Here is a 21,358-nt window from a genome sequence, read left to right on the forward strand (position 1 = left end):
CATGACTGCTGCCAGGATACCGGACACAGACCTGCATAATGTACTGCATGTGGTCGCAAACCAGTTCTACATTGAGGGAGTGGAATCTCTTTTGATTGATAAAGGTGCAGGCTGGTGATGGGGAGCACTCAAGACAATGCGTGTGCAGCCTATGGCACCTAGCACCTGGGAAAGCCTGCCATGCGGGTGATGCCTAATGCTTTCTCATCCTGCTTCACTCCATTGGGAAAGGTATGTAAGTATTCCTCCTGGCGTAGAGAGCATCGGTGACCTCCCTGATATGGCGGTGGACTGCAAACTGTGATATGTCGCTAATATCACCTGCAGCTGCCTGGAAGGTGACCATGGCATAAAAGTTAAGGGCCACGATGACCTTGACAGCCACAGGCAGTGCTGTGCAAGGCTTGAGTTGTGGCTGCAGCAGGTGACATAGCTCAGTGACAGCCTCCTTTGTTAAGCAAAAGCACCTTATATTTTGCTCCTCAGTGAAGGTGAGGTAGAAGTGCTCCCTACATACCTACTGTGGATATGGGCTCCTGCATAGTGCCCTCCTTCTCCTTCCTCTTGTGGCAGCTGCTCCTACTCTCTGTTGTCTTCCTTGCTTCTACTCTCCTGTTCCAGCCCCGAAGGCAGCCCTACCAGGGCAAATGTGACTGCAGTCAAATTGTTTATAAGGCAACCAACAACAGTGTAACACCAGAAAAACCTTCCTCTCAGCAGAAAAACAAACTTTCCAGAGTCAGAAAACACACCAAAAAACGCCCAGAAGTTAACCAGCATCCTGAAATGACAAACCAGCAACTAAACTGTACATACTGCAAGATCCCTTTAAATAGCACTGGTGAAGGGTCCTTCCTGCTTGTTTGTGCCATGAGTAGCTGGACACATTTAGCACATGGCGAGTCAGGTGCTGAGGCATACCAAAATCCTCCAAGAAGCCTACAGGACCCTAATTTGAATATATTATTCATTACTTTAAATAGCCCGGCGTGAACTCTCGACGCCTACGGAGAAGCCCGATCGAATATGGTGGGCAGTGCGCTCCCTGCCCGCCAAATTGGAATCTTAGGTGCTCATTTAGTGCCTGAAAATGGGCGCAGCACCATCAAATTTCTAGGCCCTTATATCCTTTGCTGCTGATTCAGAGGTTGGTATCATTTCACTTTTAACACTGGTTTTGAAACAATTTGTAGTTTTGTTACTGGTATTGCTTTGAAACTTGCTTTTTGTATGTGACAGTTTTTAACTCAACAAAGTTGGAAGACAAAATAAATATGACTGAACAAAGCCTATAGGGGCCCATAATACAAATAAACTTGTAAATCAACCCTTTTGATCTGAATTGGAGTAGAAAAAATATCCAATTTTAGAGTTAGTTCTGCCTGATAATCTACATCATCCAGTTACGCTGAGTCTACAGCACAGAAATAGGCCATTTGGCCCAACTGTCTATGCCGGTGTTTATGCTCCACACAAGCCTCCTCCCACCCCTCTTCATCTAACCCTATCAGCATACCTTCTATTCCTTGCTCCCTGATGTGCTTATCTAGCTTCCCCTTAAATGCTATTTGCCTCAACTACTCCTTATGGTATCGTGTTCCACATGCTTACTACTCTTTGGGTAAAGAAATTTCTCCTGAATTTCCTATTGGATTTATTAGTGACCATCTTATATTTATGACTTCTAGTTTTGGACTCCCCCACAAGTGGAAACATTTTCTCTATATCTACCCTATCAAACCCTTTCATTCTCTTAAAGACCACTATCAGATCACCTCTCAGCCTTCTCTTTTCTAATGAAAACAGCCCCAGCCTGTTCTGCCTTTCCTGATAAGTATGTTCTCTCAGTTCTGGTATCATCCTTGTGAATCTTTTTTGTATCTTCTCCAATGCCTCTATATCCTTTTTATAATATGGAGACCAGAACTGTGCACAATACTCCAAGTGTGGTCTAACTAAGGTTCTGTACAAGTTTAACATGACTTCTCTGCTTTTCAATTATCTCCCTCTAGAAAGGAACCTCAGTGCTTGATTTGCCTTTTTATGGGCTTATTAACCTGTGTAGCTACTTTTAGTGATTTGTGTATCTGTACCTCTAGATCCCTTTGCTCCTCTACTCCAATTACACTATTATTATCCAAGCAGTATGTGGCTTCCTTATTCTTTCAAATTGGTTTATTTGAGTTTTTGTTACTTTGATGAGTTCTTTTGTTGTATTAATTTGGCCCACATATATATTGTTTTTATGTATTATATCATGTGACCTACGCTTTCCATAGTTCAAAACATTGAATATACAAACAGTAATGTTTTGAACCATAGTTACAATTTTGTTTTAGCAACTTTTCCCATTGATTATTCTTTGGAGCAACAGACATAATACAGCTTATACAACAGGAAAAGAATTCCAGAAAGTATCCTTCCACAAAATAATTTTGATGGCAAACATTCATGGAAATAAAAATTTAAAATGACTCAGTAACATCCAGAGATCTGATGCAACATCTGCGATGATCTCTGATTCAAACGCTGATGTTTGTATATTCAGGCAGTAATAGTGATATTGTGGTATTTCATTTGCCTTTTTTCAGGATAAGTAACACATTATTATATTTCTGCTTATTTTGTTCTCTATTAAAGAAGGGTGATCAACAAATCATTATCTATTTTGTAAGGGAATACATTCCATATCAAAATAAGGAGTAGAGATAATGGGCAGGTTCTCAAATTGGCTGGATGTGACTAGTGGTGTCCCACAGGGATCTGTGTTGGGGCCTCAACTATTCACTGTATTTATTAATGACTTCGATGATGGGATAGAAAGCCACATATCCAAGTTTGCAGGTGACGCAAAGATAGGCAGCATTGTAAGTAGTGTAGATGGAAGCATAAAATTACAGGGAGATATTAATAGATTAAGTGAATGGGCAAAACTGTGGCAAATGGATTTCAGTGTCGGCAAGAGAGAGATCACCCATTTTGGACATAAAAAGGATAGATCAGAGTACTTTCTAAATGGTGAAAAGCTCGAAACAGTGGAGGTCCAAAGAGACTTCGGGTTCCATGTCCATAGATCATTAAAATGTAATTGGCAGGTACAGAAAATAATCAAAAAGGCTAATGGAATGCTGACCTTTATATCTAGAGGACTAGATTACAAGGGGGTAGAAGTTATGCTACAGCTATACAAACCCTGATTAGACCACACCTGGATTACTATGTTCAGTTCTAAGTACTGCACCTTAGGAAGGATATATTGGCCTTCGAGGGAGTGCAGTGTAGATTTACTAGAATGATACCTGGATTCCAAGGGTTAAGTTATGAGAAGAGATTACACAAACTAGGGTTGTATTGCCTGGAATTTAGAATATTAAGGGGTGATTTGATCAAAGTTTTCAAGATATTAAGAGGAACTGATAGGGTACATGGAGAGAAACTATTTCCACTGGTTGGGGAGTCTAGGACTAGGGGACAAAGCTCAACATTAGAGCCAAGACATCCAGGAGTGAAGTTAGGAAACACTTCTACACGCAAAGGGTGGTAGAAGTTTGGAACTCTCTTCCGCAAACGTCAGTTGATGCTAGCTCAATTGTTAATTTTAAATCTGAGATTGATAGATTTTTGTTAATCAATGGTACTAAGGGATATGGGGCTAAGACAGGAATATGGGGCATGATTTTAGCCCCCATGATCGGGTGGTTTGGAGGCAGGGGGGCAGAGAAAATCAATGCTTTTGGGAGCGGGCAGAAACCCCAAATCCAAACCACCCATTTTTGGGTTTAACCCAGGCAGATCTGTGTGCACAGCAATCACCAGGAAGTATCGCCTCCACTTAAATCCGGCGGACCAATACTTAAAGGGACAATGCACCTCATTGCAATACATAAGGTACTTTATATTTTGTCTATTGGATTTAAAATGATTTTAAACTTACGTGTTAAGGTTTCCCATCGCTTCCGATTCATCTCCAACTCCCCGATATCCTCCAACTCCTGATGTCCCCTCTCCAATCTCCAACTCTTGATGTCCAACTCCCCAATATCCAACTCCCCAATGTCCCCCAACTCCTGATATCCCCTCTCCAATCTCCAACTCTCGATGTCCAACTCCCCAATGTCCCCCAACTCCAACTCCCCAATGTCCTCCAACTCCTGATGACCCCTCTCCAATCTCCAACTCTCGATGTCCAACTCCCCAATGTCCAACTCCCCATCTCCAACTCCCCAATGTCCTCCAACTCCTGACGTCCCCTCTCCAATCTTCAACTCTTGATGTCCAACTCCTCAAAGTCCAACTCCCCCATGCCTGAGCCCCTGATGACCCCCCCAATGACCACTGACCCGCCCACAATGTCATCCCCCCTCTGAATTTTCCCAAACCCCATGAACTGTCTCTCTCTTTCTCCTGCCCTCTCTGATTTGCAGTTACTTTCCATGCCAACAGGCAGCTAGCCTGTCAATCTGGCAGCTTGGCACATGGGAAACCCGGAAGCCATGTTACGAGCCTTCAATTAAGTCGCGATCGCGTGGAGAAAGGTTTCCCACATACCCATTGACCCCCCCCCCCCCCACCTCGCCAAAATCCTGCTGCCATGATAAAATCATGCCCATGGAGTTGGGTCACAGATCAGCCATGATCTCATTGAATGGAGGAACAGGCTCGAGGGGCTAAACTCGTGTTCCTATATTCCTATCTATTGGTCTCTAGAGCGCCTGCAGAGTAAAGGTTCTCCTGGCAAAAAAGCACAGATGAAATGCCACGATCTCGCGATTGCTGAGATAACCTGGTACTGTTTACCGCAAATTAAAATTTACCTACGGACATCGTATCGCACAACCAAAATAAATTAAAGCCACCTCCTAAAATAGTTTTATCACATCTCTAAAACATAGGAAATCTGGAATAAAATTATACTTTCGAACATTCCTCGCGGTCGATTTTTCAGGCGTATTGCGTTATATTCATCAGTAAGCACGAATGGAGCATTCACAGAAACAACAGTGAGTGATGTGCCTGTGTGTGGTCCGTGGGTCGTACCGGTTAAAAATAAAATATCTGCTGAGTAACTTTGTAGTACACACTGTATAGCTCCAGCAAATAATCACCACTGTCATATTTAGCTTCCAGAATTGTTATTCTTTACAGGGTTTAGCTACTAGCGTTTTGATGTAAATGATAGGAATGCCATCACTAGTTAATTGGGTAACTGTTAACACAGAGATGACCCTTATAATTCTAGGTTTTCAAGTTTTACAGTCACGACTTGATAATTAATTTAGAATTATAATCGCTCAGCCCCTCGAAGTTTGGGAAAGTTCTTAAGCACTGCTGAGTCTCTTGCTTGACAAAATGATTGCGTTCAATAGATTGAGATGCAAGTATTTGCATAACAATTAGGGGAAGGGTGGATAATTTCAGCCATTAACAATGTCATGAAAGGTCCCCTTCCCCCAACCTCAAATACAATGGTGTAGACTCTTCAGGGAAAGGATAGTTTCTGTTTACATTTTTAAAACTTTCAAGAACTCTGCACTTTTATGAGATAAAGTGTAATAAAATTATTTGGTTTTTAAAATGTTGCCTTTAACACATATTATTTCTACTATGTTATAGAATAGATTTATTCTCTTTCTACGACCATAGTTGTACCTTAACTAAATTCGGTGTGGTCCCGTGTCGAACCGGTGAGCCAAACACGAGGTTAGAAAAGGGGAGACACTTCGCTAAACCGTGACCTGATCAAGATGTCATCGACCTTCCGACGGGCAACCAACCACAAATACATTAAGTCGTTTCATTGTGTTGTAAAAATAACATTTATATTCTCGTTCCGGGAGTAACTTTTCCACTCATTTTAGATATCTAAATTTCTCCTCAACAATTGGCAAAAATGATTTTTTTCATTACCTTGTCAACACGTCAAGTGAACAGGATTTTTGGGAGTAAATTTAGGGCATTTTTTTTCCATTTTCGTTTCGCAAAATATGAATTAATTTGTTCAAATGTTGCAATTTATTTTTCTAATTGTCTTATTTTGAAAGAAGGACTGTTGCTGCAAGGCCCTTTTCTTATTAAGGACATATTAAGGATGTAAGTAAGGTCCAGGCGTTTTCTCCTTTTGTAATTGTTAATAATGTATAAGAATCTATCTGACCCGTTTAAAATTTATGTCATAGTGCAGAAACCGCCAACATAAATAGTATTATTGATGCGGTATACTTATGAGCACAAGTTTTAACCAAACTTTCACAATCGCCCTCGCGAAATGGAAAAAAGGTGCAGTTCACACATTACAGGGGGGCACAAGCGCCTGCGACTGAAGACGATCCACAATGGACAAATATTAACGTCGCCGGGGGGGCGTTTTGAGGGAGAAGCGAATAAAAGTTAAAAACTTTCCCCCCATCTCAACTCCGAATAGGCTCCGCCCCATGGGACGTCAGCGGTCACGTGAGCAATCAAAGTTTGAGCTCCCGCACCAAGTTCCGAACTAGCAGCAAACTTTAGTTGTGTTGTGATTTTTTAAAAAAAACATTTTCTTCTCTTTTATAAAATTGTTGCAGTCGGAGTTTGACGGCGGTATCGATGTCGAGTTGAAAAATTGTGGCGAATCGGAAGGTGGCTTGATATAGCTGAGTCTTTAAAAAATATATATATAGTTTTATTGGTTATTTTTGAAAAAATAGAAAAGTTTGCAGATGGATTCGAAACAACAGCAACAACAACCGCAGCCGCCCTCATCGCTGCCTCCAGCCGGCCACCAGATCGTGCATGTTCGGGGGGACTCTGAGACCGACCTGGAGGCGCTCTTCAACGCCGTCATGAACCCCAAGAACTCCAACGTGCCGCAGTCTGTACCGATGCGGCTCCGCAAACTGCCCGACTCGTTCTTCAAACAGCCCGAACCCAAGAGCCACTCCCGCCAGGCCAGCACAGACGGGGGCAACGCGCAGCCGCCTCCGCCGCTGCAAGCTCAGCATGTCCGGGCTCACTCTTCGCCTGCCTCCCTGCTCAGCGCCGCCGCCGCCGCTGCTGCAGCCGCCGCTGCTTCTTCCTCATCCAACTCGACCACGGGCTCGACCGGACCTGGGGTTACTCAGGGAGCGGTTCCCGGTATTGGTGCACCCCCCGGTCCCGGCCCCTCTCCTCACCTCCGACAATCTTCATACGAATTTCCTGACGACGTGCCTCTACCACCCGGCTGGGAAATGGCCAAAACCCCTTCGGGCCAAAGATACTACTTAAAGTAAGTGACTTAGAGAAGGATACTCTGCATACACGAGTGGAAGGTTTAATTTTATTTCATATTTTGCCTTTTTAGAGACCAGTATGAACAAATCGCATGGGTGGCGTTGGAAGGCTTTTTCATTTAAAAAAAATCTAGCAATTTAATTTTATTAACAGCAGTGTACCAGATCAAGTTACAAGCTTGGGATAATCCCTAACTTTTAGTTCTGTAGTGTAGGTTTAGGCAGATTTCCCTTTTAACTCGGCCCCTGATATATTTGTATGGGTGTGTGTATAGAAATATTTTTGTGTAAAGTGAAATTACTATTGTAGAAATTTATGGCCCAAATATATAACTGGAAAACTGCATGGCAACTCCTCTAAGGGCTGATGTGTAGTAGTGATAAGATCTATGTTAAAACAAAGTTAGGTTAATAATGTTACTGCAGTTTGAAGTGTTATCACCGATCCTCGTATTCGATTGCAAAGAATGAGCTAGTTCTGTTGTACTTGGGTTTTATGAACCACCTTCTTTTAGGGTGAAAACAAGCGACATCGGTTGAAAGTTTGGAGGTGGACTGCAGAAACTCCAGAAAACTGCTCTGCAGAGCTTGCAATGTGCAAAGTTCACGCACCCGTTCTGCAGCTCTGTTGTATTTCATGGTAAAGGTGGGCAGTCCTTAAGAAAACGAAAGCCATCTCAAAATGGTTTAAATGCTGGACATTTAGCCTTCAGAAGTTTTTTTCTCACATTTTAAGTGGCATCCATTTGGCTGTTGAGATGCTTGATCTAAACAATTAGTTCTCCCTCATAAGATCGGCCAGCAGTTTGTATAGATCGAATGCGCAGGTTGTTCGATCCATACATAACCACTTTTTGTATCTGCCGAGAAGGACATTTGGCGACATCCCTTTCGCCAACTGACCGCAGAAACATCAGCTCAAAACTTTTCGGAGTTTGGTTGATCTCCATCTAACTCGTCCCTAGATTTCAGTCCAACAAATCCTGTAAATGTTACAAAATTCTGTTGAATTAAATTATTTTAGAAATAAAAACAGGAAATGCTGGAAAAGTTCAGCAAGTGAGGCAGCATCTGTGGAGAAAGAAACAACTAATGTTTCAGGTCGAAGACCTTTCGTCAGAACTTCTTCGACCTGAAACGTTAACTCTCTTTCTCCACAGATGCTGCGTCACTTGCTGAACTTTTCCAGCATTTTCTGTTATTTCGGATTCCAACATTCGCAGAATTTTTTGCTTTATATTTTGGAAGTAATGTAGCCTAAGGAGGCTCGTCATCTTTTCACCCAGGTACTGTTGGGAATGGGACCGTTGATTCCATGCGACTAGTACAGTTAAAGGATTTGAACTAAATGCATTTAATAAAGGCAATCTGCATTCAATCGTTTAGAGCCGTCTCGATCTTCTGCAGTTTCCTAACTGGTTCCAGTTTGATGCGACTTGAAGGAGCCTGAGATCCACAGAAACTTTCTTCTACTCTTTTCCCCCCCGCCCCCCCTTCACCCGGGCCAGTCAGCGAGCCCTATCCATTTCAGAGTGTCCGATTACACCGGGAACAATAGCACTCTGTAGGAGCCTGAGACTGCAAAAGTCCACATGTCTGGCAGAAGTCATCTGCATGGGTCCAGCGTTTGTTCCCTTGCAGACAGCTAGAGTCAATTATTGAAAGAGCGGCGTGCTGACAAGGATGTTTCTTTAAGCAAAAGAGTAACGTGGGAAGTGCGGACAAAACCTGCTTGTAAAGTTTCTGTACTTTTTAAACCCCCCCCCCCCCGGGGTCACACGAGGGGGAGAGGGGGGGGGGTCAAGAGACCTGCAGAAGCCTGAGTCACAGTTGCCGGGCAGCCTATTCAGCTTGTTCCACTTTAAGCAATGAAGAATATGTACATTTCAGATGGTCATTCTAAGTGACATTTTCAGCTACTGTAAACTTAGTCGCTGGTCTGACATAGACAGACATATAACATTTGTAAAGTATAGAAGCTTACAGACAAGCTGAGCTCCACATATTATTGAAAGTGAATCATTAAACCTTGCTTGCGACCAGAATGACTGCAACCGTCCTCAATCACAACGTATTTTATTGGTTTGGATACAGTAACATCTTAAAACAATTTTCTCAGTCTCTCTTTACATAAACCCCCTGATCCAAGTCCACAAATCTATTTAATGGAATTAACTGCAGTTTTGTCAATTATCATTAAAAAAATCTTTATCGAATAAACGGAGCACATTTGAACTATATTAATGTACCATATTGCACCGCAAAATAAAAGACTAGCCACCTTTCCCAGATTTATGTTTTTGTTTTATTTGCTGTGAATTCCTTTTTATGTGGGAATGATGAGCTCACCCACATTGGTCATTCAGTTTGTCTTTTAGATACTGATTTGGATACAGTTGCTCTAAATGATCTTGCTTGGGTCTCCAGTGCTCTCCATTGCATTGCTACTTTCAATTAAATATTTAAGACCCATACTACCGAAATAGATCAGTTCTGTAAGAAACTTGTATAAACGTGAGGAGCATTATCAGAAATTCAAGAACTCTAAGTGCTCTTCCGTTGCCAACATCCATGGCGATTCATCCATTTGAAGACGGAATATTCTGAGATCAATGCATGATTCTTTTTCACAGACTCAGTCCATTATGTTGCTGTTTGCTTAATAATGGATGTCAGAACTATTTTTTCCCAGTTGCACTTTTCCCTGATTTCCACGTGGATCATTTTCTAATCATGTGTGGACCTGCAACAGTAACTTTCCATAAACCTGTTTCTGATCTTTTTTTCAAATCTACATGTACTCTGATCAGTGCAACATGTGCTAAGTTCCATTTACTTGTTAACATGGTAGGTTTTTTTAAAGTGGGAGAGGCCTTGGATGATTTGCTCTTCTCGGCTGGCTTGGTGACAGAGCACCTCTTCGCAGATTGTCAACCGCTTCCTCCTCTTATAGTTTGGGTCTACTACTTCCTGGATGGGGTTTGCTGCGGATTGGTGACACCTGCCAGCGTTGGGTGCTCATTTCCAACAGTTGCTGGTCATTCCCCAACGTTCCTCCGGATTTCATACAAAGGGGCTTCAGGTGAGGGAGCGGATTGATCGCGCAGTCCGGAGATCGGGTTGGGCAGCAGCAGAAACCTGAACACTGCCGTCCAGAATATCCATCCCCATTAGCATCTTTTCAATGCCAATTCCTTCCAACTCTGTGCGATTGTGACCAACCAATGGGTGAACTGAGACTGAGATTTTAAACATGAACCACACTGGATCACAGTCCAAGTGACTCAGATAAGTGTTCGTCAGATAATATTTCCTAAACATCGAAATATGTAGCAATCGGTTCTTTTAAAAAAAAATAAATAAAATTCTAGTAAATGCTGCAGTGTATGTTAGAAATTTAAACCTCACCCCATTACCCAACCCAATAAAGTGATTTTTTTTTCAGCCTGTCAAAGCACTGGGCATTGCAATATTGATCTGATAAAGATGAGGGTGGGGTTGTGATGCACTCTGCTATGGGAGCTACGTGCTATTTTGCAAATAAAGATTTAGAAACTGATTGCCCGCTTGTTGGTGGTCGAATACCGAGAACACCTTACAGCTACGAAAACCAAAATTAAGATGCACCTTGTTTGGTTCATGCTGAAACCTCAGTTGTTGGATTTACCCATAACCACAGAATCTTTTCTTAAGACACGAACATTAATAAAGCATTGTCATGCACAGTAAAAATGTGTTTCTTTGTAATATTTTCTGTCAGGACCATATGAGACCCTATCCCCATGTGAGCAAAATAACTGGGAACAGGATCGAGTAGTGTTATGATGTGGAATGAGTTGCAAAAACCTGCCATAGGATTAGAAAGAGAGAAAACCAATGGTTACTTATTAAAAAGGTCTCTCTAGCCATCATTAATTTCTATGTCATCATATGGTAATCCTGCAATCCTTCCCAATTTAGACCTGCAATTGAAGATAAATAGTCCAGCAAATTATAAAAGTATGAAGTGGAATTAAATGATCTTAGTGCATGAATTTAGAATGTTGTGGTTCTTCATGCTGACTAGTGGTTATAGCATATTCCTGAAGGGCTGAGATTTGCGGGGGGAAGCTATGGTTTATTCCACCAAGTGAGTAGAATGTTTGCAACACTAAATCCAGATGCTTCATCAAGGTTACTCGCTATTAGTACATGGTTGAATAAAATCTAGTGTGTTTACATTACAACCTTAGAGTCGCTGCAGAGTAGATTTCACTTCACACTGATGCTTAATTTGCAGTATAAACCTGGTGTCCGGACATGGCCCGAGTCTGGAAGCATAACGAGACTTCCTGGAGGAAGCAGTCCAGCACCACATGCATTTGAGTGCAGCTCCATTTAATGAGATTTTTAAAAGTTCTCAGTAGATCCTTAGGAGTTTATTAAAATATTTAGACTGGTGCCTGCACTTTCTAAACATTTTAAATTTTAACTGTTGGGTGAGTAGGAATACATGAACAGAGCCGTTTGGGCATGAAAATTGGAGTTCTTGCCTAGCTGGAACCAACATAAGCTTCAGACGGTCTGCACAACAGTAGAATTCAAAAATAAGTTCATAAAATGGTCGACTTGAACACTGTAATAAATTTCTTTACTGGAGAGAAGGCTGTCAGAGTGGATGTGTATCCTGAACTGGTTGAGAGCAAGATTATGATAGATGAAAGGAAAATTATGGATAAGTTAGTTAAGCTAAAGGGAGGTAAAATGGCAGGGTGCAATGAGATACATCCAAGGGTTCTGAGGGAGGAAATTGTAGAGGCTCTAGAAATTATATTTCAGACTTGTGTGGAGAATGGCCAATGTAATACCCATTTTTAAAAAGGGAGACTGAGCTAATCCAGGTAATTTCAGGTCAGTTAGCTTAACATCTCTGGTAGGGAAAATATTAATCTTTAAGGATAAAATTGCCATGCATAGATAACAGAAAATAGTTAAAAGTAGCCAACACAGATTTCAAAAGGGATGATTGTGAGGAGGTAACAGAATGGTAGATAGGGGAAATGCAGTGGATGTAGTATTCATGGACTTTAGGAAAGCATTTGACAAGGTATCACCTGGGGGATTACTAGAGAAGATTAAGAGATCTAGAATTAGGGAAAAAAAATAACAGCAGTAATTCTACTCAGTGGAAGTAGGCTCGGTGCAATGGAAGAACAAAGGAATATGGTGGTACAAGTTTACAGGACATTAAAGGCAGCCCCTCAGGTTTATAAGGCCATTTTTACCAAAAAAAGCTAATGGAATTTTAGGTTTTATCATGCGCTATAGAATATAAAAGGTAAGAGCTAATGATAAGCCTACATAAGACCTGAGAGTATTAGGCTGCACATTATAGGAAGAATATTGAGGTTTTAGAGAGGCTACATCAAAACTACAGCACAGAAACGGACCATTCTGTCCAACTGGTCTATGCTGGCGTTTATGCTCTACACAAGTCTCCTCCCTCCCTACTTCATCCAACCCTATCAGGACACCCTTCTATTCCTTTCTCCCTCATATGTTTATCTAGTGTCCCCTGAAATGCATCTATGCTATTTGCCTCAACTGCTCCATGTGGGAGCGAGTTCCACATTCTTGCCACTCTCTGGGTAAAGAAGTTTCTCCTGATTTCCCTATTGGATTTGTTAGTGACTATCTTATATTTATGACCTTTAGTTTTGGACTCCCACCCCGCCCCACAAGTGGAAACATATTCTCTATATCCACCCTATCAGGTTACCCCTCACCCTTCTTTTCTAGAGCATGATGGTATGACAAAGATTTTACTAGGATGCTGCCTGGTATGAGGAAATATAAATATGAAGAAAGTTGAAAAATTGAATTTTTTTGTTAGAACAACGCTGCTTATGGAGTTATACGATAGAAATGTTTCAAATTATGAAAGGATGGCACAGGGTAAATAGAAGCCGACTGCTTCCAGTAGTTGAGGGGTCATAAATAAAGTAGAAAAAGAACTTGCATTTATATAGCACCTTTCGTGAATTCAGGATGTCCCAAAGCCCTTTACAGCTAATGAAGCACCTTTGAAGCGTAGTCATTGTTGTAATGTAGGAAACGCAACAGCCGATTTGCATACAGCAAGCTCCCACAAGCAGCAATGTGATGATGACCAGATAATCTGTTTTTAGTGATGTTGGTCGAGGGATAAGTATTGACCAGGACACTGGGTCGATCTCCCCTGCTCTTCGAAATAATGCCATGGGATCTTTTACATCCACCTGAGAAGGCAGGCGGGGCCTCGGATTAACGGCACCTCCGATGCTACAGGACTCCATCAGTACTGCACTGGAGTGTCAGCCTAGATTTTGTGCTCAAGTCCGAGGTGGTATTTCAACCCACAACCTTCTGACTCTGAGGCAAGAAATCCACCACTGAGCCATGGCTGACCAGATTAAATGTTGAGAGATTTAGAATAGGGAACAGGAGAAACTACTTCAGAGTTGTGAGGATGTGGAATTCACTTCCAGGGGTAGTGCTTGAGTCAGAAACTGTCAACATTCAAGGTTAGATTGGATAGGTGGCTGAAGGAAAGGATTGAAGGGATATGGGAACAGGATGGGTAAATGTGATCAGAACTATTCTCTAGCATGGAGGGTAAATGCGGGCAAGGACTGGTTGGGCCGAATGGCCTGTTTGTGTCATAACTTCTGTGTATGTCAATAAGAATTTAAAAATCCGAAAAGAAAAGGAGGGGGGGGAAGAGAAACACTCAAAAGTTAACCTAATATTACTGGATAATGCTGTTCCATTTTCCAGTTGCTTTCATGCTGGAATAGAGAAAACTTTACTTATGGAAACACTATGCTCCTATGCTCAATTTCAACTCCACCTTCTATCCTAGCATAAAACATAGTTATTCACTGGCATCAATAGTAGTTTTTAAATAAATTTATTCTTTGGATGTGGGCATTGCTAAAAAGTCTGACATTTATTGCCCATCCCTAGTTACCCTTAGAAGGTGGTAGTGGTCCTTTTTGAACTGCTATTTGAGCTTCCTTTCTTGACACCTCACACTGGGACTGGCTGTCTAGACTGAAAGTTTTGCATGTTCACAAAAACTTCAGATTCATGAAATTGAAATTCCCTTCCAGGTTTGTGAGTTATCATGCCATCGTGAACAGGCAGGCAGCATGAAACTGTTGCTGCCTCTTTCTCTAGGCTTTATGTGGTCTCTGGCAACCATTATATTGCCACTGATTCATGGCATTGAAGTTAAGCTAGGTTTCAGGGCCAATGCAGATTTTAAAATTATCCAATTTCTACAACATTTGTTTAAAATCCCATTTCAGCCTGCTTTTCTGAATTGTTTGTGGGGTGGGGAAAGGAAACCAATGTGGAATTAAGAGTTAGTTATCAAAATTGTAACCACTCCAAGAGACTTGATCACAAAATCTAGCCTGACACTCCAGTGCAGTACCAACTGAGTGCTGCACTGTTGGAGGTGCCATCTTTCAGATGAGATGTTAGACCGAGGTCCCGTCTGCTCACTTGGGTGGACGTAAAAGATCCCATGGCACTATTTTTGAAGAAGAGCAGGGAGTTCTCCCCGGTGTCTTGGCCAATATTTATCCCTCAACCAACATCACTGTAACAGATTATCTGGTTATTGTCACATTGCTGTTTGTGGGACCTTGTGCTCAAATTGGCTGCCGCGATTCCTACATTTCAAAAAGTACTTAATTGGTTTAAAGTGCTTTGGGAGCTGAGGTTGTGAAAGGTGCTATATAAATGCAGGTCTATCTTCAAAGTGTGTTCCGGATTTTTAATTTTGAGTCAAGCCAATGTATCTGCTACAATAAAAGACTGTTGTCTCTATTAATAGTTTTTTTTATTATCATTATTTATGGTCTACTACTCCCTTGTGCTCTGTGCTTTTGAGGATAGGGATGGTACACTGCCAGGAAGATTGTCTTCTCTGGGCAGAACAAACTAAATGGAATAACCTGTAAAGTGCTTAAGTGGAGAACAGGAGATGGTTAAATGACAGAAATGATATCATGAGACTATAGAAGGTGTAAGGAGAGAAATCAAAGAAATAAAAGGCATATATGAGACACCGGGTATGTGAATAGCTTAAGGAGGTATAGAATGGGCAGGTGGAAAGGGAAGAATAAAAAACGGGAAAAGCAGAACCGACTCCATTCGCCCAAGATCCTGGTAGAAAAAAAAAGCACAGGTTCTGACAGAAGGGTCCCACCCCACAGGGAGTAATTGAGGCTGAGGCCATTGCATCGTACCTTCATAACATAGGAAGGTACAGAGTTATGTGGAGAAAACAAGACAGTGACTTAGTTTACGATTGCCCTAGTGAAGAGTTGGCACAGACACAATAAGCCAAATGGCATTTTTTATGGGATTTGGTGACGCTGGGAATGCAATTTTTATTGCGTACTCCTACTTCTGAGAAAGTGTGGTGGGCATTGTGGTGAGAGAATTTGAGGATTTTGACCTGGTGAAGATGAAGGAGCAATGATTCATGTCCAAGTCAGGATGGTGTGTGACTTGGACAGTGATGTTACCACAACATTGCTGCTCTTCTTCCTTCTTGATGGTAGAGGTCGTGGGATTGGGAGAAAGCTCCTTTTGTCCTATAAACCTCTATGGTTCATTGTGAATGAGTTTCCAAATCAAATAAAATTACCCACTATACTTATGACACTTATTATAGTAGCTCAGCAATGGAAATTGCTACACGGTGCACCAATACACATATATAAAAATTCATTAGAAAAGGGAATAGTGCCAGAGGATTGGTGGACAGTTAATGTTATTCCTATATTTAAAAAGGGAGATAGAACAAGTCCGGGGAACTATAATCCAGTTATCGTAACGACTGTCGTAGGAAAGATAATGGAATCTTTACTCAAAGACTTAATAGAAAAACATCAAAAGACGAAAATATAATAAATAGTCAGCATGGATTTCAGAAGGGAAAGTCATGCTTGACCAACCTTATTGAATTCTTTGAAGAAGTAACAAAGAGTAGACAAGAGTAATGCAGTAGATGTAATATATTTCGTTTTTTTTTAAAAGGCCTTCGATAAGGTGCCACATTGTAGACTCATGACTAAGATCAGAACATATGAAGTTAGGGGACAGATAGCAGAATGGATAGCAAGTTGGCTACAAAACAGAAAACAGAGAGTAGGGGTTAAGGGTAGCTACTCAGACTGGCAAAAGGTGGGAAGTGGTGTTCCACAGGGATCGATGCTGGGACCACTGTTGTTCACAATTTACATTAACGATTTGGACTCTGGAATCGGAAGTACAATTTCAAAATTTGTGGATGATACCAAATTGGGGGTACAGTTAATGTAAAGGAAGAATGCATCAAAATGCAAGGAGACATTAATAAACTTGCAGAATGGGCATGTAGTTGGCAAATGAATTTCAGTATAGATAAGTGTGAGGTGGTGCATTTTGGTAGGAAGAATAAGGAGGTTACATACTGCTTGGATAATAAGAGTCTAAACCGGATAGATTGGCAAAGGGATCTCTGGGTACAGATACACAAATCACTAAAAGTAGCGATGCAGGTTAATAAGGCCATAAAGAAGGCAAACCAAACACTGGGGTTCATTTCTAGAGGGATAGAATTGAAAAGCAGAGAAGTTATGTTAAACTTATATGAAACCTTGGTTAGACCACACTTGGAATACTGTGAACAGTTCCAGTCTCCATATTATAAAAAGGATATAGAGGCACTGGAGAAGGTGCAAAAAAGGATGATACCAGAACTGAGAGGATTTATTTATTAGGAAAGGCTGAATAGGCTGGGGCTCTTTTCTCTAGAAAAGAGAAGGCTGAGAGGTCTTTAAGATAATGAAAGGGTTTGATAGGGTAGATGTAGAGAAAACGTTTTCACTTGTGGGGGGGTCCTAAACTAGAGTTCATAAATATAAGATAGTCACTAATATATCCAATGGGGAATTCAGGAGAAACTTCTTTATCCAAAGAATGGTGAGAATATGGAACGTACTACCTCAAAGAATAGTTGAGGGAAATAGCATAGATGCATTTAAGAGGAAGCTAGGTAAGCACATGAGGGAGAAAGGAATAGAAGTGTGTCCTGGTGGGGTTAGATGAAGTTGGCAAGGAAGAGGCCCGTGTGGAGCATAAATGGCAGCGTAGACTAGTTGGGCTGTAGATGCGATGAAACATTTATATGCTAGCCAGAGAGGTATGTTTGTTACCTCATTTCTTTTTTGTTTTGCTCTTCTCTTTTCCCCCCACCCCGGTCCATACCAACTGTGTAATTTTTTGAAAGCTACAAGCTACTTATGTTTTTTTACAAGTTTGTGTCCATGCCGCATACATACAACATTGTGTTGCTATTTCCTTCGGGTAATTTTGGGCGACCGTTTCTTTTCTCCCTTCCTCGCAACTACCCTGCCACCTTTGCATTCAATTTCTTGACATTATTGCAGATTCCAAGCAATTTTCTTAGTGAAATTTTAATACAATTTTAACAGTGCATATTTTATGTTGTAGGGTGAGCATTTGAGTCTTTTAAAAAGCCAACAGTTTCTTGTGAAAATGCTGATAGCTGTCATTTTATGGCAGTGTTGGTAAGATAGAAAACTTGCATTTATACAGTGACTTATCATATACCTCGTAAATGTTCTAAATTAATTCCTTTGAAGTTATTTATTGTGTACATGAGCCCAACAGCTATTTTGCACCTAACAATGTCCCACACACTACAATGAGATTGTCCTTGGTGGTGAGGGAAGAATGTTGGCCAGGGCACACCAGAAGGGCTCCCTGACCTTGTATAGTTTCATAGAATTTTTACCATCCACCTGAACCACTAGAACAGACATGATGTGGAGATGCAACGTATGAGGTAGACAACGTCATCAATGAGGACAAACACCTCGCTATGGCCATCCCCACACCTCCACTACTCGCCTTCAAACAGCCACCCAACCTCAAACAGACCATCGTTCGCAGCAAATTACCTAGCTTTCAAGAGAACAGCGTCCACGACACCACACAACCCTGCCACGGTAACCTCTGCAAGACATGCCAGATCATCGACACAGATACCACCATCACACGAGAGGACACCACCCACCAGGTGCATGGTTCATACTCCTGTGACTCGGCCAACGTTGTCTACCTCATACGTTGCAGGAAAGGATGCCCCAGAGCATGGTACATTGGCGAGACCATGCAGACGCTGCGACAACGGATGAACGGACACCGCGCAACAATCGCCAAACAGGAGGGTTCCCTCCCAGTCGGGGAACACTTCAGCAGTCATGGACATTCATCCACCGACCTTCGGGTAAGCGTACTCCAAGGCGGCCTTCGAGACACACGACAACGCAAAATCGTCGAGCAGAAATTGATAGCCAAGTTCCGCACCCATGAGGACGGCCTCAACCGAGATCTTGGGTTCATGTCACGCTACACGTTACCCCACCAGCGAACAAATGTTATCTGTTTTTAATATAACGGGTCAGTTGCTGTCTTTTCTATGTTTCTACCTCTTTTTGTTTGTTGTTTTTTTTTGGTGATTTGTATATTCTGTGAGACCTGGCAGGTAACACCTGTCTGTCTGCACACTGATTGCCTTGGCAACGGGCAGTTGAAAAAACTGTCTGTACTCACCAAGCATTGTTCTGTGAATTATAAATGCGATTTCATTTCGAGGATTTCATTTTCACATCGTTCACCTGACGAAGGAGGAAGCCTCCGAAAGCTTGTGAATTTAAAATAAAATTGCTGGACTATAACTTGGTGTTGTAAAATTGTTTACAACTAGAACAGACAGGTGAAGCCTTGGTTTAATGTCTCATCTGAAAGATGGCACTCCTGACAATGCAGCATTCCCATAACCCTGCACTGCATCCTAGATTATGTGCTTAAGGCCTAGAGTGTTTGATTCTGCTGCTGGGGTAGGAAGCTGGTTTTTAGTAATTTAAACGTTAAAAGCTGGCTTTGGAACACACTCGCATTCTGACTTGTAAAAGTGTTTTTGATAGGCTTGGGCAGCATATTGGTACTCTATTGTATTGGAATGGTTGGGTGAGGATTACTCCTGTAATTTTTTTTATATTTGGATGTGGGCATCGCTGTTAAGGCTGGCATTTATTGCTCATCCTTAGTTGCCTGAAAATACCAAGTGGCTTGTTAGGCCACTTCATCGGGCAATTAAGAGACAACCAGTTGGATTTTATACGACAACCCAACAGCTTCGTGGTCGCTTTTACTTTTTGTTTTCAGATTTCTTCCCATGGTGGGATTTGTTATTTGTTTCTGGATTACTCGTCCAATAACATAAAATCACTACACTTCTGTACCCATTACATTTCCACATATAGCTGGTTTCTGTATCAGCTAAGGGGCATCAAGAGGACACGTTGCCGCATCTCTGCCAGAGGGAAGGAGGGAGGCAAATTAAAGTGGGATCAGTTGGTACTGTTTGAAGTGCGCCTCGTTTATTGAAAAATGATATTGGCAAAGGCCTCGGAGAAGACTCTGAAGAACCAATGTTTTATGGTGACCTGAATTAAACCCAATTCTGTTTTCTAATTGGGAATCACGTTCTTCAGTTTTCTGTTTATCTGCTTTCCATGTTAACTGGGGAGTAGTGATTTGTGAAAAATCTAAGTGGGAAAAGAGTTGGGAGAGACCCAAATAAAACGTAACTCAGCATACAAATGATTGATAGCCACATTTAGCTACCTGGTCAAAATCTAAACCTCGAGTACTGTCAGCCAAGCAAATTCACCATAGTGTTCATCTAAAAAATGCCCCTATTTAGACCACATCACTTTAATATTTTGCAGTTATCTGAACTGCTATCTATTGACTGATACAGTAGAGGTTTTGATTTTCTTCCATTTCCCCCACCCACCGAGTCACATATTAAACTGACTCAAACAATAGAATAAGTGGAAACTCTAAAGCTGTTTTGGAACAAAGTGTGTTGCAATAAGATCTGAAAATCCACATACATCATATCTTTCACACAGATGTTAGAAATTCGGTGGAGCTATTTTTAGTAGCCTGCTGGAGGGTGCTGTTTGAATCTGTTCTATAAAGTAGCCGAACAATCTGGATATTGCATGTCAGTTTCTATTGATCTTCCTGCCTGCAGGCACTGTGGAGGCAGAGGTTGAGACCCACTACTGTGCTAAGCTTTGCCCTTTTTAATTTCCCTTAATTGCTTGTCTTTTGTTTTAGGTGGGGAGGTTTAAGCTTTTCAGCTGCAACAGTTCAAAGCAGAACAGAATTTTGTGTGAGGGCAAAAGTGGCAGCAGTCAAACAAGTTTGTCTGTATTGCAGGTTCTACCTCTTGCTTCCTTCCCTTTGTAAAAGGAGAAGTCTTGTTGCATGTTGTTACGAGTCTTTGGTAAGTCTTTTATGTAACGGCCACTTCTGTTTAAAATAAAAGGGTACCTGCATCGTGAAAAGTAGAAAGAAATCCAACTGCAGTGGAATAGTTAATAACTATATCGGACTTTGGATCTTGAGGATCCAGTTGGGCCAGTAAACAGAATGCACCAGTAAAAATGAAACCGGGATCAGAGCTCTGCTGCATACACCACGTTTTGCAGATGATGAGATGGAGGGAGATGACTGACACTGTCCAGATTTGCTTGTCTCTTGTCTCCTGCTGTTAGTTGCTGAGTAGCATGGGTGGTATTTGTGAAGAGATCCACAGTACAGACTGTATCACCCTGCCAGCAGGATTAACCTAGTTGTTGTGTTTGAATTCCACAATATGAAGAAGTGATTATGAAATAAACCTCCAACCTAAAGTTGTAAAGAACTGTTTTGTTATGTGCAGGATACCTTGATGTGTTCTGGAGGGTGACAGCTAATTTAAATGTTTTTTTCAGCCTGTCTTGTAGAAGCTTGTTTCTATCATTCAGATTTTTTGTTTCAAAGGAAGATCAGCTGACTGTCATAGATTTCACAGAACTTAAGGCAATGAATTGGGGAAAATTGTTTGCTGTAATTATCCTAAGCAAAGATTTCTATGCCAGTTTTTTTTACTGTTTCAGCAGGACTCCTAAGATGCAATAGTAAGTTTTTTTTGGGGGGGTGCCTCCCGG

General features: G+C 41.5%; 1 protein-coding gene across 2 annotated transcripts in view; it reads left to right on the forward strand.

The window, feature by feature from the left end:
• The first annotated feature begins 6,431 nt into the window (after positions 1-6,431).
• The window catches only part of yap1 (Yes1 associated transcriptional regulator), a 131,208-nt gene continuing 116,281 nt past the window's right edge, over positions 6,432-21,358 (forward strand). The window contains exon 1 of one of the 2 annotated variants that reach the window (XM_067986397.1): positions 6,432-7,246. In XM_067986397.1, coding sequence (XP_067842498.1) covers positions 6,699-7,246 — 548 coding nt within the window. In that variant the 5' untranslated portion in view covers positions 6,432-6,698. The remainder of the gene's footprint in view (positions 7,247-21,358) is intronic. The other variant, XM_067986396.1, reaches the window with a different exon arrangement.

The sequence above is a fragment of the Heptranchias perlo genome, chromosome 6 (genome assembly GCF_035084215.1).
Source record: "Heptranchias perlo isolate sHepPer1 chromosome 6, sHepPer1.hap1, whole genome shotgun sequence".
In the NCBI taxonomy this organism is placed as follows: domain Eukaryota; kingdom Metazoa; phylum Chordata; class Chondrichthyes; order Hexanchiformes; family Hexanchidae; genus Heptranchias; species Heptranchias perlo.